At 42.4% G+C, this 18015-nt stretch overlaps 1 protein-coding gene across 2 annotated transcripts in view; it reads right to left on the bottom strand.

Moving 5' to 3' along the window:
• Positions 1 to 18015, bottom strand: part of ITGB1 (integrin subunit beta 1) — a 73336-nt gene that overhangs the window by 34279 nt on the left and 21042 nt on the right. For both annotated transcript variants that reach the window (XM_074984972.1, XM_074984973.1), the window contains exons 2-7: positions 11000 to 11069; positions 10610 to 10695; positions 8894 to 9116; positions 2212 to 2382; positions 1685 to 1923; positions 762 to 917 (exon numbers count right to left, since the gene is read on the bottom strand). In XM_074984972.1, coding sequence (XP_074841073.1) covers positions 762 to 917; positions 1685 to 1923; positions 2212 to 2382; positions 8894 to 9116; positions 10610 to 10695; positions 11000 to 11069 — 945 coding nt within the window. The remainder of the gene's footprint in view (positions 1 to 761; positions 918 to 1684; positions 1924 to 2211; positions 2383 to 8893; positions 9117 to 10609; positions 10696 to 10999; positions 11070 to 18015) is intronic.

Below are 18015 nucleotides of genomic sequence, written 5' to 3' on the forward strand. Positions count from 1 at the left end.
CTTACCCATCTAAGAACACAGAACGCAGGCCAGCAACTATATCTTAGAAAACAGAGCCTAAAAAGATTTAGGGTTTATACTCAACAACTAACTGAACACGGCTCCCAGTGTTATGGTTTGGATGCATAAACAAGGAAAAAATGGCTAGGAAAATAAGTCTACTATTGTATATAGCGCCTGAGAGACAGATAACAGAATACCGTAGTCAATTATGGTGCTCACATTTTAAAGGGATTTTGAAAAAAAATTGGAGATAAAGAAAAGAACCATAAAAAAAAAAAAGATCTGAAGGCAGAAGAAAATGTACTACCAGTGAGACATAAAGAGCTCAATATATTGAGCTTATTAAAAAGGAGAAAAAGAGGTGGTTTGATTACAGTGTCATACTAGTTTCACAGGGAGAAAATACCAGATAATAAAAGGCTCTTAAATCTAGTGGAGAAAGGTAAAATAAGAACCAATGGCCAGATAAATTCAAATTAGAAATGACAATTTTTTTAACCCTGTAACTGTGATTAACCATTGAAACAAATAGTCAAGGAAGATCGAGAATTCACTATCTCTTGACCTTTTCAAGTTGCAACTGGATGGCTTTCTGAAAGATATGCTTTAGCCAAAGAAGTTAGCAGCCTCATTACAGGGACAGTGATGTAAAATTTCATGGCTTGTAACAGACAGGCAGCCAAGGTAGATGATCTAATGATCCCTTTTTTGGCCTTAAACTTTGTTAAATTAACTTTGGTTTAGGCACGAAGACTTACATAGTAATGACTCATTGTATACACATTATTTTCCAGATGACACCTTCCATCGTTCGGTAAAACAATTCCACCAAGTTTACCATCTCCAGCAAAGTGGAATCCAGCATCCGTAGAAAACACCAACAATCGTGTCACATTTCTCCATCCAATTTGTGTCTTCAGGGAAAAAAAAGTTTAATGATTTTTACCTTACTTTTTAAAAACAAATCCTCCCCACATACTAACATGTTTAAAACAATGCAAGGTACACTCAATTTTAAATACAAGGCAGCCATAACAAATATTCTAAAACTGTGCATATATTTTGCTCAAGTCTGTTCTGCAATATGATCAACAGCAGCAGCACTTGTATAACACGTTGCATCAGAGGACAAGAAACCCCTTACTGATATAGATTCTTGTCCGTTCTCAGGGTTTGTCTCTATTACATGAGGAATTGATGCTGCAGTGATTGATCCTCCCGCCATTCATTTATTTTATCTGCTTAGGTGCAATAAATTTATCCTTGAGTACTTTCCTGTTGACGCCTGTACTCCACCAGGACAAGAAGAATAGCTGGCATCGACAGGAGAGCAGACCCCGCTGACCTCACTGCACATAGGACACTGAGGTAAGAACCATATATTTTACCACTACATATTTTAAAAGAAAATTATGAAGGATACATCACATGTAAAAATCCTTTGAGAACACTTGTTTGATCTTGTTAAAAATATGACTCAAAAGTAGCCAAGATTTTAGTATTTTGACTCTTCAGGGACATTCTCTTCCCAGAAGTTACTGTAAAAGATATGGCCTCCCCTTCAAAGAGGGATGATAGTCATAATTTCAAATTTCCCAATAAGATGCTTTAAGTGAGTGGAATGTACATAGTGTATAAGTTTGATCTAACAGAGTAGTAAAGAAAATTGATATACACTTACTCCACAAACTGCAACTTGCATTATTGCATCAAATCCACCTTCAGGAGAATCCAAATTGCCAGAAATGTGCTGTTTACCTACAAGTTCATTGAACAGCTTTCCCTCACTGGTAAGGTTGAGCACATTTTTGTAACTAAATGGACTCGTGCAGTTTTGGTCACCTGTACAAGGGTTCCTAAGTTTGGCCGGGGTGGTACTTATATAAGGCATCACAGTTTTCTCCACAAAGGAGCCAAATCCTAAAACAGAACAACAAAATATCTCAGAGTGTACTCCTAGAACATATATTCATGGTGGAATAGTGCACAGTTCAAACATTTTCATTTTGCCCCCTCAACATTCCAAGTATTCTTCTGTTTCTTGTGGAACAGTTCCTAAACTATATTTACTAGAAGAACAGCAATAATACAAATACTACTCTATTTTCCAATCAAAAACACATCAATAAATTCAACTCGGGAAAAAAAAAAAATCTACAAATGGGAATTTACCCTTCCCACACCCATAAATAATGAATCCTTTCTTACCAATTCGAAAATCTGACGTTATTTTCTCCATTTCTGTCATTAGAGCAGTTCCAAGACTCTTTACATTCTCTAAATCATCCTTCATAGAGTAAGAGAGATCCATAAGGTAATAAAGATCAATGGGGTAATCTTCAGCTCTCTTAAATTTTAATGAAAATGTCTGTGGTTCACCTAAACCAACAAAAAATAAACCCTCTTCATTACAAATGCAGAATAACTGAACTGACAACAAATATACATTCTTTATTGAATGTCATTCACCAATATCCTAAAAAAGGTCACACCAACCATGAATTAGGTTATTTCTAAAGCTGAGAGTGATTACATGCAAATTAATATGTCCAGAATTTTAAGAGAGACCAACAATTCACCTTGCATTTGAAACACCTTAAAGAAGGCCGACTTTCAGAAAGGTCTGAAGGCCAATTATCTTGAAATCAGGCCTCTGCAGATTTTCTAATGTTGGGTATTTGAAAAGCCATGACACCAAAAACAACTAGCCACTTTCAAAATCTTGGCCTACATGTTAATTTCAACACATACAGCACACCCCCAATTTTACAGACCCCGATTTAGCAGACTTTGGGAACAACGGACATCCGCCAGTCCCTCCCCCACACCCTTGTTCCCAAAGTCTGCTTAGAAATCCTAAATCCTGCCCCCCACACCCTGGGAAAGTAAGACAACTTATCAGAGCCTCTGGAATCACTGCTGCTGGGGCTGGAAGGGGTCATGGCTTTGAGCCGTCGCAGTCCGCCATGGCTGAACCCTCCATCATGTGCTCCTCCCAGCCAGGGTGGGGCACGTATGTGGACAGATGGCACTTGCACATGCGCCACACGCCTGGTGGGAGGAGTACATGGCAGCTCTGGCAGTGGCTCCTCCAGACTGCATGGCAGGGCAGCTCCACACAGCTCCAGATGCGCAGCGTGGTCCCTTCAGCAGCATGATGGGGATGACAGCTGAGCCATGGGTCCAGCAGTTCCAGCTATGGTGGAGGGCTCCAGCGGCTCCTCTGGTGGCAGCGGTTCTGGTTCAGCATGAATGGTGCTGGTGAGTCGTGGGCATTTTGTGGGGCGGGGGGGTGAAGGGCTGGGGGAGCCTAGTGCAGTGGGTGGGCAGTAAACCCCCATATTTAACAGATTTTCAGGTTTAACAGACACTCCTCCTCAGCTCACTAAATTAAGGGTTTATTGTAATGTTCCTGCAAGACAAGTAGGAGATCTCCCCACTTCTCTTTTTACACCACTAAAGCACACAAACACAAAATAAAAACAAAAAGCAGTCAACCAGCACTCTCAAGACTAGCAAAATAATAAACTATTTTGCTAGTCTTTAAAGTGCTGCTTGACTGCTTTTTGTTTTGATAGTGTATAGATGAGCACGGCTTCCTCTCTGTTACTATTGAACACAAAATACTATGCATATGTAAATTGAGGCAGTAAAAACACCTTGAAGTAAATTGCATTAGTTTACCTTTCATCCTTCTCTCACCTTCTTGTGAATATTTGTTACAGAGTCTTAAGACATGGGGTTGAACTTAACATGTACTGGCTGAGCCTCTCTCATCTGGCACCCTTGAGACCTGACCAGTGCCAGATGAAAGCATTTACCGGACCACGAGAGGTCAATATGGTTTAGCACCTCACCAACATTTCCCTGATTACTGGTCTCTTAGAAGACATTTGGAAGTAAATTGCAGCTAAATAACAGCACAGAACACTGGGAACCAGGACTGGAGGCTATAAACAAACTTTATGGAACCACAGGAAACATGGCCACACCCACAATAAGTGGTTATCCAGATAACTAAAACCATGCCAGATTATGGATGTTGCCAGATGACAGAGTTCCAGATTAGAGACGTTCAACCTGTAATAACAAAAAATTCAAAAAATATAGATCCCTTAAAATGGAAAAAAAAAATCAAGGATGAATAACCTATTTCGATGTTCTTTCTTTATTGCAGAAATACTGAAGACTATAGTCAACTGAACGCCTTAGAATGCCATTGCCAGCTCTGGCCCAATGAAACAGTGGCTTCCAAGACTATTAAAGATAGCAGCTTGACAACCTCAGATCTCGATAGTCTTCATTAGGGCCCTGTACACTCATTTCCCACCAATATAAACGTTTCCACCCAGAAGTGCACAAACTGACACTTGCAACTTAGGGCTCCACTCAGGACCCTACTGGTATTCTGAAGTCTTGAAAAGATGCTACAGAATGATTAGGAAGATTTTTTTTTTTTAAACAAATGGTGGTCAGAATGAAATCTAGTTCCATTTCATGAGCCACAGAAATCTGTTCTAGTTTCTTCTTGACTATTTTAGATAACCTACAAGTCAAGGTCATGTCTGTGAGGCTCTGAAGCTCACGAGAAGTCTTCCTTTATACTTCCTGAAAACTTATTGCCAGTGTGAAGCTTCAAATCAAAATACCGCCTGCGATGGTATGTCACTTAAGTTTCACAAACCCCCATAAAGCCACCTTTCAAACCCTTCACAAAGGTCTTCTCCTCTACTTGCTTCTTAAAGTCTCAGTTTGGTAGCCATCACTATCTTGCACAGTTTCTTAGTTTGCAGCTGTCTCAACTAGAATCTTAACTTTCATTCTCTCTAGATAAAGCAGTGCTTGGACTAGCTGATCTCTAAATGAATTCTCCATTTTATCCCCAAAGTGGCAAGTGAGACTTTCCATTGAGCCTACCACATTCCTAGATCTCTGGCATACTACAGGTTGAACCCCTCCAATCTGGCACCTTTGGGACCCGATTGGTGCCAGACGAATTTGCCAACTATGAGAGGTCAATATTGCCTGGCAGCATTACCAACACTTCTACTGCTAACTGGGCTCAGACATTTGGGGTAAATTAAAGATAAACAACACAGAACACTGAGTGCCACAAATGATGGCAGGAAACAAACTATTTGGGACCATGGGAAATGTGGCCACACACAAGAGAAGTCATTATCCAGCTGACTAAAATCATGCCAAATTATCGATGTTGCCAAATGAGAGAGTTCTGGATTAGAGAGATTCAATCTGTGTAATAGTTTTCTTTTGTAGAATTCTGTTTTCAAGGAGCCAATTCCTCTATTTCATGGTAAAAATGGTGGTCCAGCTTACCCCTTGCTCCTTTGGCTCATGAAGCCATACACAGTTAGCCTGGACCACAGTCAGGAGCAGTTCAACTACATGATGAGCAAGTGCAGAATGGTAGTAGAACATGCCTTTAACTCTTTAAAAGCCAGGTCCAGGAGCCTCCTGACTTGATTAGATCTCAGTGAAGGCAACCTCGTGGTGGCAGCCTGCTGTCTGGTACACAGTTTATTTGAGAACCAGGGGGAAATTTCTTACCAGGGCTGGGGCAGATCACCTGGCCACTAATCATGAGCAGCTAGACATAAAGGCAACCAAGAGAGCACAGCAGAGGGGAGGCACTGCTCGTCAAGGAAGCTTTGAAAAACAGCTTTATGAATGACCAGACAGCAACGTCACAGTCATGTCTGTTACTCGTAAGGTGGTCCTTCCTGAATGATGTGTGCTTGCTTGTAAACCCTTCCTCCCCTTTGGTGCAACACAGTCAATAAAGGCACTGTTTTTTAATTCAGGGGACAATAAAGATTTCATGGCAGGGGCTTCAGGGAAGGGTAAGCAAGGGCATTTTACCATCTCAGATGGGGGAATGTCAGCTTTCTGGTTTAAGAAGTGTCCCTGGGAATGGAATGGAAGGCTGCCCTTGATTCTGTCCCCTGCTGCATTCTGAAGTGCCGATGAAGGAGGTTAGGGACCATGGCGAGGAGGGCATGTGGCTTGGCACTGACTACAGTGGGGCTCTGTACTCTTGTATCAGGCACCACAAGAGCTCAGTTTGCTGCAACACCTCCTTCTGGGTCTCCAATTCACACTGTCCGACTGCTTTCTTTGCCTCGTGATCTACTCTCCTTCCTTCTCCATCAGTCTGCCTCTCCTCCAAGGTGGTCATCCTACACACATTTAACTGTGTCCTGTCCATGTGGGCAGTTTCCATGTGGTCTATGAGCTTATCTTCCCAGGTTTGTTTTCTCCTGCATACCTGTGCCAGTCTCACAGATGGGGGGTGAGGACAAATCAGTGGTGAAACAGCCTGTTGCTGAACAAACTGCACAAAAGTGAAGGCCAGTAAGAGATAGCTACAGTAAATGTAAGTTTAACAACACACAAAGGAACTTCACGAATGAACCTCTGTGAAAGCAATAGGGAAGTATTCTATGCAAGGACAAATTTTGGCTTTTAAGCACACTCTATATGGCATGTAGTACATAGAGATCTAAAGGGACCTGCTTGACTCAGTTTGCTTCCAACCATGGTAAGGCATAGATTGAGCACGCTTTCAAGCCTCTGATTGCAAAAGAAGCTGTGTACGCTGCAAGCAGATTTAAGGGGGCACCTAGGGGCTGGCTTTGCTGGAGCATTGAACCTCTCTCTTCCTCCAGGGGCCTAGGGACAGAAAAAGGGGAGGGGAGGGGAGGGAGAAGAATGACAGTGCAGTTGTGCTATCACAGCTTTTTGTCTCTCGCATTCACCATATGCTTCTACTCCCCACTTTGTTGCGACGCTGAAAGTTTTCCTGCCCCCATCAGCCAAGAAAAAGTGGCGAGGAAGTTGGTCCAGGTATGGTGGAGCAGCTTGCATTTTCCTCCCTGTGGCCGTATGCCTGGCTCGGTCAGTCACCATGTGGTCTCCCCTTTGCTCTCTCAGCTGGTAAAATGTAAGTTCCCCTTCCCCAGCAGCCCAGAGAGAGGGGGCTGCTCCAGGCATGGCAGAGCAGCTTGTGCTATCAGACTGTAGCTTAATGCTGTTTCCCCTGTTTCCTCTGGGTTGCAAAAGAGATATTAGCCTCCTTAGAGTCACAAACATTGATAAGGAATGGATGCTGGACTGAATGTGGGCACAAGGCTGGTCAGTAGACTGCACTGCTCTCTGGTGCCAAGGCACCAGACTACTTACTGCTGGCTTGGCATGGAAAATTGTCTTACTGAGGAGGTCCAAATAAAGCAGGCTTCACCAAAAACGTTGTGAGAAGAATTAAAGAGTACCTTTGTGAGAGCCTTATGGACATGTGCAAGGAGGATTGGCACTCCATCCCCAGGCACATTAACTAGTTGTTCCAGGGGTCCGGGGCTGTGTACGTACAGTAACCACCACAGATCACACCCAATTGCCTTAGCCTGCTTGTAGCAGGATTAAAAATGAAAATTAACCAGAGGTGCCCTCCCCACCATCAGGGTCCAGCTCTGAAATGTCCTGGGAGCAAGGGATATCCTGGGAGCTCATCTGCAACCCTGGGAATTCATGGCCAGATGTGCTGCTGAGGTGTGCGGCCTGCTCTGCTCGCCATGCTGGCCGAACAGGAAATTAAATTTAAAATTTTCCTGGGCTGTTTCCTGCTCACCTGGAGAGCAGTTCAGCTGAAAGTAGTGGCCAGAGCAGTCACATTGGGGCACTGTGGGATACATCCAGGTGACCAAGAACGTTGAATTCTACAACATTCAATCTGTACAACCCTAACCTCAACCATGCAAGGTCAAATTCGGCATTATTCCCCATGAAAAGTAGGAATACACAAGTTGACCTTAGGATCCCTTAAAGTTGATGGAATGGACCCTGTAATGTGAAATGATCCCTTAGAAATTGGACCTAGGTCACCTAAATTTGACCTAATCTCCTACAGTAGACCAAGTCTATGCCACATGTGAAGTGCTTTGCAGAAATTTTTATTTTCACCTTCAAAACAGAAAGTATACATGAATACTCATGATCTGGAAAATTCCATAATCTGGCATAGCCTATTTCCCAATGTCATTATCTTAAAGAGATTCAAGCGTATTGGTCTACTACATTTTTCAGAATGTCACATTCCAGGATGAAAAATCAAAAGCACTAGAAAATTGGATAATTTTGTCTTAACCTGTAAATTACTCTGTCATAGGACCACATTTGCGCATACAAGACCCCTATGGCCGCATCTACACTTGCAAGTCTTTTCAAAATATTTTTTTGAAAGAGGCTCTTTCAAAATATATAGCGGAATGTCTACACACAAAAGACACTCTTTCGAAATTAAATTGAAAGAATGCGGCACTGCTTTTGAAAGTGCTCTTCCACTCCCATTTCAGCTTCTTTTTTTGGGGGGTAAGGGGAAATGTGTATAGATGCTCTGAGGACCCCGGCCCCTGCCTTTTAAAAAAAAACAAACAAAAAGGCAGTCCTCATGCTGCCTGATTTTTTCACCCTTGGCCTGCTCTTTCAAAAGAGCAGGGACTGTGTGGAAGCTCTCTTTCAAAAGAGCAGATCACTCTTTTGATCTGCTTTTTTGCATGTGAATGCACTCTTTCGAAAGAAATCCTTTTGGAAGAGATCTTCCAGAAGGACTTCTTTTGAAAGATTGCTGTAGCCCAAATGTTTTGAATTTATTTTTGTTTTTGTATCAGGCATGTTCTATGTAAATTACACCATCTAACTAAACTTTATTCTCATTCGCTAGGTTATCTGAGTAACGGGCATTACGGAGATTGGATTTTTCTTCAAATCTCTGTGCTCCCTACTAACATTCATCACTTTTGCAGAAATATATATTCATAGACAATACTGAAAGCCTGAACAAATTATATGAAGATCACAATTAATATCTCCATACCTGTTCGCAACTTTAATACTAACTGCTGTGGCTGGATCTGGGTAATGTCCTCCGGTTTGAGCTTTTCTGCAGTACCTTTGCTACGATTTGTTACCTCTTTATTTTTGTGAACTTCTTTGGTACCTCTAGGATTTTCTATTTCACTTGCAGAACATCCCTTACTCTTTAGTGCTGCCAAATCATCACATCGGGCAGAAGTTGGCTCTCCATCTTGTAAAAATGTCTAGAAAATGCGGTAAACAATATTAAACTGAGTAATTTACAATGTGTAACACATGGCTTGAACATATAAAACTACTTTTTGTATTTACTCCATTATTCTTATACACCAAAACCCTCTAGAGACACAAGCAATTTTAAGAGCATTTTAAACTGTAAAAATATAAAACTCAAAATATATAGTTCTATTACATTTATTAATTAACGTCTATAGGGAAAATTATCCAGTGCAGCAGTTTATGAATAACTTTATTAATCAATCTGACTGAGGCAAGGTAAACAAAATTAGACAAAGTAACTCTGCCAACAGAAACATGAAGTTATTATTATACTGGCTACTCAAAGGCTCTAAAACCAACATCACTTATATGGCTTCTAATATGAGGACTTGTTAATCACTGAAAGAAAAGGGAAGTTTTTACAATACGTAAACAAAAATGAAGATTTTTATGCATGATCCTAAAATGTGTCAGTCATATTTATTTATGTGAAACTGGACAGGAACTACATGAATCTGCTGCAAAAAAGGACAAAGTGAAAGCTAACTAGCTATACTAAATATAGTCTAATATGCACAAGGGGGTGGATGGTGTTGTGCATGGAGCAGTAAACAGGTAAGACTTACCATCTTATGCATAAAATCTTATTACTAAAAATCAGGAATCTTATGTCAAAACTTGCATTTGGCAGTTAGTATTATAAAACACTATCCATTAAAATTCTTGTTTTCAGCTTTTTTATAGTTTTCTGAAACATTCATATTTCAGCTTGAGATTTTCCATGCTTAGTTCCTATTCAGGACTCGTTTTCTCCCCGTGTCCTGTCCCAGTTGGAAATAACAATACAACATGCATGACTAAGACTACGGAATAAACTATATGATATTACCTTGTATTACTTGATACATAAGATCAGACCCTGTACATTTAATCTTAAATTTTGCACTTCCTCACTTGAGTGCTTAATTACGTAACCTTGCTTTTTCAGGGTATGAAATATAAAACAAACATATCAATTCAACCTAAGAATCAAAACACTGAAACTTCAACGTTTTAGGTTTAAAACATATCTAAACACTTCAAATCTCTCCCTGAGCTTCTCTCTTCCAAGTTGTCTATATCTAAAATTACCAATCCTCTAATGTCACTGAGAGAATATAATTAAACACATCCAGACAGACTCCAGGCTGGAATGATTTTAAATAACTGTGAGACAAACCTTACAAGATCTACGTGCCTTTTAGCATTTGGCAATGAAAGAGAAATCAAACTCTCTGAAACTTTTTGGTGGGCAGATCTATCCAATCCAGATTTTGTCCCAATTATTTAGCACGAGATACTTGAATTATTCTTTAATTTTGCTTTAGACACAAAAATACACGGAAGTAAATGTCTGCTACAGAAATCCATGAAATAGATAAGAATAGATAGGAATTTAAGGGCCCTAAAAACTGTCCAAGACAACATAGGAGAGAAAGCAGTTCACAAATATACTCACAGGCTCTTTGCACCAGCCACAGTTGGGTCCTGCTTGTATACATTCCCCACATGATTTTGCATTAGCTTTTATGCAATCACTTCCACCTGCCAGGCAACATAAAGTATTTCATTTTAAAATATGCTGGTAATCTCATACTTATTGTTAAATAAATTCTTTGCAACTATCCATCTAAATCAAGGTTAATCCAGTTCAAATAGCTAACCAAGTAAAAGCAAATATATGAGTGATTTTATTATTATTACTGCTTCTCTGACAAGTTATCATGAAGTACATGAAAGCAAAAGCATGCTATCTATATTAAATGAAACCATGGTAAAATATATAGTTCCACTCTTTTTTAAATTAAACTACCAAAGAATTCAAGGATTTTACAAAATTTAGATGTACCTGGTTGGGCAAATCCATGCTGTGCCGAGGAAAATAGTAGTACAACCCAGATGAGCAAACAGAAATTTGTCTGAAAAATAAAATGTAAGCAGTTGAGCTACGTAAGCAGTTGAGCTACTTATATACCAAACGCAGCTGGGCAACATGGTAATATGGACATGTAAACGTTATTGTGATATGCCTCTAATCTTGTCAAATAGATTACATGAGTATTTTATGACCTGGCTAAACAAAATATTATTTTACTTCTCATATATGCAGACTGGACATTATACTAGAAAGGTATCACTGTGAACCAGTGTTTCGTGCAAGGTGATCACTGAGGTGGCTATCCAGGAGAGATTCAGATGCTGCCCAGCTGATAAGCAGAATGCCCACAGCCACCCACAGTGGGCAGCATATGTTTCTATTAGTGGTGCACATTTATATATGCCTTGGTGCACTCAACAAAATTTATTCTGTACATAGATGTCGGGGGAGAAGAGGGAGCACTGTTGTGAGCATTTTTTTTAAACTCTCTTGACTTGTTAAAGTGAAGTTAGGACCTGTAAGGAATATGAGGTCTTGCCTACAAGAATATTCAGTTTGCAGAAATCTATGGTGTGAATCTGCCCCTCCCTAGCCTGCTGCAGACTAACTCTCCATTCTAATGCACAGCAACAACTCATCAATGTGCTATGACCTACTCTGCTTTGAGCCAGAAGATCAAAGCATACCACCCATTAGTGCAAGTCATCTGAGTCTATATGGACAGTAAGTAAATGGCTACAGAGACTCACATTCTAGCTTTCCACAAACTCAATGTTCACATAGACAAACCTTAAGTAGCACTAATTTTTCCTGGCAGTGTGTATTTCTTTGCATTTATCAACACTGAATTTCACCTACTATTGTGATACCCATTCATTTTGTTTGGTTAACTCCCTCTGACTTCTTCACATTCCTCTCTGAACTTGACTAACCTAATCAATGCTGTCATCTGAGAAATTTGCTACCTCACTGCTCACCTTACCATCAGGCTGTTAATAGGTATATTAAACACTGCACCTAGTACATACCTTGGAAGCATCTTCCTGTTAAAGTTTTGCTGTGATCTAATTTATTCCTTACTCCTTGTTTTCTGTCCCTTGGTCAAGTTTAGATCCATGATAATACTTTGCCTCTCATGCCACATTAGCCTCATTAGTTTGATGGCTTCTAGTTAGAGATCCTGCACCAATTTTCCAAAGAGTATGAATAATGTTAATTGGTTCTTCTTTATATATTAAGCTATGTCTAGATTGAAGAGATCCGTTGACAAAAGATAAACAAATAGCACAACGCATTTTACCTCCTGCTGATAGTTCTGTCGGAAAGCTTTCCCGACATTTGGCCCCCCTCTGCTGACACATCCCTTCCTCCTTGTGGAATAAGGATGACCAGGATGTCAGCAGAATGCTCTCAGAGCAGCAGGCTTCTGTCGGGAGACCTCCAGCCTCCCAACTAAAGCCTGCATTCTAGGCACAGAATTCAAAGTGTCAGGAAGCCTAACAGATTTGTGAGTCATGATTTTTCTTTGCAGAAACTGCATTCTTTTGAGCATACCATGATCTTACAGGCTTTTTTCCTTCCTGTTTTTAACTGTTCCTACAAATTTAATAAACACATCTGTAAAGCTTATTTGTCTATAATTCTTTAGATCTCTTCCCCACCAAGTCTTTTTTTCTTATTATAAGAATGATACCTACTCTTCCCATCTTCTGGTATAATATTTGTACACATCTCTAAGAACCATCGTTATTGCATAAGGTGAGTAACTTCCTCTTCTTCGAGTAGTGTCCCTGTGGGTGTGCCACATGAGGTGACTATAAAAGCAGCAGTCGTACTTTGGAGGTGGATTTGGAGCCCAGTAACAATTACAGTTGACAGAATTGCTTGACCACTTGAATGGAGAAAGCAATGGAGGACAAGAGAATGACGTGCTGGCAAACATGTTGCTGGAAGACTAAGTTGCTGCCTTGTATAGTAGGTACATAAGGGGTACGTTCTTGAGAAAGGCAGTAGTGGAAGACAGAGTCTGGGTGGAATGGGCAGTAACAGCACCTGAAAGCTCCCTTCAATTAAGTGCATAAGAAGTTTGAATACAGGTGGAGATCCACTCAGACAGCCAGGCCCTTAGATCACTCCAAGAAGTATAGGAAGAGCCTAGGAGACTTGCGCTAAGGCCTTGCGCAATCAATCAATGTGGAAGGCCAATGCCCGACGAACATCCAGAGTGTGTGATGCCACATGTGGCTTTGGGAAGAATGCAGGTAAGTAGATAGGTTAGCTGATGTGAAAAGAAGAGGGAACTTTAGGAAGAAACTTAGGGTGAGGGTGAAGGGTTGCTTTATTCTTGGTATACACAGTATAAGGAGGTTCAGCCAGAGTGGCAAGCTCCCCAATCCCCCCCGGCTGATGTGATGGTAACTTCATCAACAGATTAAGCCGGGAGTACATCACCAGCAGTTCAAAGGGTGGTTTCATGATGCAGTTGAATACATGATTAAAGCTGTACTGACAGAAAGGTGTTTTTCAGACCCGCAGAAAACATTTGGTGATGGAATGAGCAAGGAAGGAAATCGCTTGCTGTCAATGCTGCAGCATGCACATGGATGTATTCAGAGCGAGGTCTGACTTGTGTAGATGTAGCAGATAGTCAAGGAAGGGCCATGGTGTGAGAAGGCATGGAATGAACCACTGAGAGAACCATGTCCACTTGTAGAGATACGATTTGTGGGTGGACTCCCATCTGCTGTTAACAGGAACCCTCTTTACCCCTTAAGATCATGCGATTTCAGCATTCTGGAACCATGAAGTAGTCACATATGGAGGCACAGCTGAAATGGATCAGGGTGAAGGGTGTGGCCAAAGTCTTGAGACAGAAGGTTGTGGCAAGGAAAGAAGGGATATAGAGTCGCCACTGACAGCCAGCACAGATAAGGATACCAGGTTTGTCTTGGCCGCACACAGGCTATCAGGATGAGGTGAAGCCGATGCAGTCTAACTTTGACCAGAAGCTTGTGAACCAAGGGAAGGGGAGGAAAGGCTTAGAGAAGAGACATGCCCCACTTGATGGATAAAGTGTCCCTGAAGGAGCATCTCCTCAGACCTGCTCTGGAGCAATACTGGTGACACTTTGTTGACTTGAGCTGCAAACAGGTCTATGCATGGCTGGCCCTAAAGCTGGACTGAGGGCCCCCATTTCGATTCCAATTTGTGGTGATCACTGAAGGAGCAGCTGAGGGCATCCAAGATCATGTCAGTACCCCAAAGAGATATGTGGCCACCAGAGTGATGTGGTGCTGAAGGCACCAAGTCCAGTTTTGTGCCCTCTGTGCATAGGGACAGACACCGAACCCCGCCATGACAGTTGATGTAATACATACAGGTGGCACTGTCTGTGAGGATATTGACTGACCTGCGTGCAAGGCGCCACTGAAAATGCTAGCAGGAGCAGTGGACTGCTCTGAGTTCCAGGAGGTTTATGTAGAGCATTTGCTCAGTGAAAGATCAATTGCCCTGGACCATATGAGAACCCAAATGGGCCCCCATCCCACAAGGGAGGCATCCGTAGTGAGGGGAATAGATGGGGGAAGCTGATGGAACGACACCTAACGAGAACACTGTCTACCACTGGAGGGAAGCGAAAATGCGTGGCCATATGGCCACAGTTTTGGACAGTGGGTCCCTGCTAGGGGCATAGCACATGGCCAGCCATGACTGAAGGCACTGCATGTGAAGACTGGCCAGCTTGACCATGTACATGGTAGTGGCCATGTAACCCAACAGCTTGAGGAAAACCTGCACCCTGACAATGGGAGAGAGTCACATCACCAGGAGGTGATCACGCAGGGCCTGGAACTGTGGGAGTGAAAGAGGTGCCCTGGAGGTGGTAGTGTTTATGTGAGGCCCCATAAACTCAAGGGACCGTGTGTGTTGAAGAGTCAAGTTCTCATAATTTATGTGGAAGCCGAGGCTTAGCAGAAGCTTTGTGCTGACCCACACCATGCAAAGGGCCTACGGAAACAACAGCCCTTTCATGAGACAATTGTCCAGACAGGGGAAGATGATGATCTCATGCCAACACAGGTGGGTGTCCACGACAGCCAGATTCTTGGAAAACACCCTTCATGAGAGAGTCCAAACGGGAGGACCTTGTACTGATAATGGTGGGACCACCATAAATCGAAGGAAACACCTGTTTGCCAGGAAGATTGTGATGTGGAAATAGGCATTTTGTAGGTCAAGAGCTGAGTGCCAATCATAAGAACACAAGTACAGCCACACTGGGTCAGACCATAGGTCCATCAAGCCTAGTATCCTGTCTTACGACAGTGGCCAATGCCAAGTGCCCCAGAGGGAATGAACAGAACAGGTAATCATCATGTGATCAGTTCCCTGCCACTCACTTCCAGCCTCTGGCAAACAGAAGCTAGGAACACCCTCCATGCTCATCCTGGCTAATAGCCATTGATGGACCTATCCTCCATGAATTTATCTAGTTCTTTTTTAAACTCTATTATAATCTTGGCCTTCACAACATCCTCTGGCAAGGAGTTCCACAGGTTAACTGTATGTTGTGTGAAAAAATATTTCCTATTGTTTGTTTTAAACCTGCTGACTATTAATTTCATTTGGTGACCCCTAGTTCTTGTGTTGTGAGAAGGAGTAAACAACTTTTCCTTATTTACTTTCTCCACACCAGTTACGATTTTATATACCTCTATCATATCCCCTCCTTCATCATCTTTTTTCCAAGCTAAAAAAAGTCCCAGTCTTATTAATCTCTCCTCATATGGCAGACGGTCCATACCCTTAATTATTTTTTTGCCCTTTTCTGAACCTTTTCCAATTCCAATATATCTTTTCTGAGATTGGGCAAACATATTTGCACACAATATTCTAGATGTGGACGTACCATGGATTTATATAGAGAGAATATGACATTTTCTGTCTTACTATCTATTTCTTTCTCAATGATTCCCAACATTTTGTTAGTTTTTTTGACTGCCGCTGCACATTGAGTGGATGTTTTCAGAGAACTATCCACAATAACTCCAAGATCTCCTTCTTGAGTGGTAACATTTAAGTCAGACCCGATCAATTTATAGCTATAGTTGGGATTATATATTTGCCAATGTGCATTACTTTGAACTGATCATCATTGAATTTCATCTGCCATTTTGTTGCCCAATCACCCAATTTATTAAGGTCCTTTTGTAGCTCTTCACAGTCTGATTGGGGCTTAACTATTTTGAGTAGTTTTGTGTCATATGAAAATTTTGCCACCTCACTGTTTATCCCTTTTACCAGATTATTTATAAATATGTTGAATAGGAATGGTCCCATTTACCTCTCTCCATTCTGAAAACCGTCCATTTATTTCTACCCTTTGTTTCTGATTTTTTAACCAGTTACCAATCCAAGAAACGGCCTTCCCTCTTATCCCAAGACAGTTAACTTTGCTTAACAGCCTTTCGCGAGGGACCTTGTCAAAGGCTTTCTGAAAAATCTATGTATACTATACCCACAGGATCCCCTTGTCCTCATGCTTGGTTTTTGAGGATCTCTTATGCCCAGGGGTAGAGGTGTCAAAAGGCAGACAAATGTTGGTGGCTCAGCTCAGAGTGTGCCTGCTTCAGTGGTGCTGGCTTTGACGGTGCCAGGGATATTGCTACAGTCTTTTCAACTGGCAAGGCCTACCATGGCTACACCAGAGGCCAGGAATGTGCCAGAGGAGGGCCCACTGTGGTGAACAGAGTGCCGACCGAGGTAGAGGGATGCGCAGAGTCTGTACCCTTGGTCTCCCATGCTGGTTTCTCGGCAGAAGGCTGCTCCAGGGCCACAAAGCCATGCAATGTAGAGGGAACTTTGCCACACACCTGACCAATAGCTCACTACTGTACACAGGAGACCATGCCCTGCATCTTGAACTGTGCCCCATTATAGGGTTGTGAGCCTTCCTTTCCCCATGTGCAAATTGTCAAATTAGCATTTCCAAAACCAAGACTACCACACTCAACATCCACAACTATTAGTATTTGGGGAAAATAATTGGACAAAGGAGTCCGTGCAGAGGAGGATAAAAGAGGGATAAAATTAACGCTGCAGTGTGTGGTCTGTAGTGTACTGATACCACAATTACTGTAATGAGTGTATCCGTCAGACAAGGGTGTATGGGGTGTACAGGGAGGGGTAGTACCTCTGTTGGAGGGACTTGTCGTACCCCTTCAGGGGTAGCCTGTCCACTTTGGTCCCCACCTGTCATTCAGCTCTCACTTGTGGCTCCAAGTAGCTGCAGCATGCGCAGCAGCCACATCCCGGCCAACAGCTTCGACAAGCCGGCCAGACCATGTGAGCGTAACCGATGGGGCTCAAACCTTCGGTGAATTTTCGGATGTGCCTACCCAGCATGTGAAGTCAGTTCCAACGGACTGGGTGGAAGAGATCATTTAGATCCAACGGCCAAGAAGGCGGTTCTGCAATGCTCTGTGGAAAGTGAAGGGCGTGACAAGGCACGAAAGACGTCAAGGCCATCCACTGCAACCAAAGAAGTTACCAGTTGTGACGATTCTACGTACCAGGGGTGCCTGGCTTCCAAGGTCAAGAGAGTGGGATTGGTCTCGTGCAATGGCTCTACCACTTAAAAAGCTTTCATGCACAGGTCCTGTGCAAATCATCATATCACCACATCACCCAAGTCCTGCGGCGATGGGGGAGGGGCAAAACCATAGGTGAAGGTTACCACTGGGAGTCGTAGTCCCAATCCCGCAGGTAGGTGCCCTGTGGACAAGTGGTCATCCAGCTCTGTACCTGGGGCAGCAGAGTTGCCCAGCAGCATCCCAGGTGTCTAAGCAGTCCTCTTTAGGACAGCACTGCTCACCCTAGTAAGGGAGGGGCCCAGAAAAGGTGGCCTAAAAATTGCCTGCCCTACAACAATAACTGGCTAGCAAGCCGCGGCTGGCAGTTCCACCCTACCTGCGGTCGAAACCAAA

This window comes from Carettochelys insculpta, chromosome 2, assembly GCF_033958435.1.
Source record: "Carettochelys insculpta isolate YL-2023 chromosome 2, ASM3395843v1, whole genome shotgun sequence".
In the NCBI taxonomy this organism is placed as follows: Eukaryota; Metazoa; Chordata; order Testudines; family Carettochelyidae; genus Carettochelys; species Carettochelys insculpta.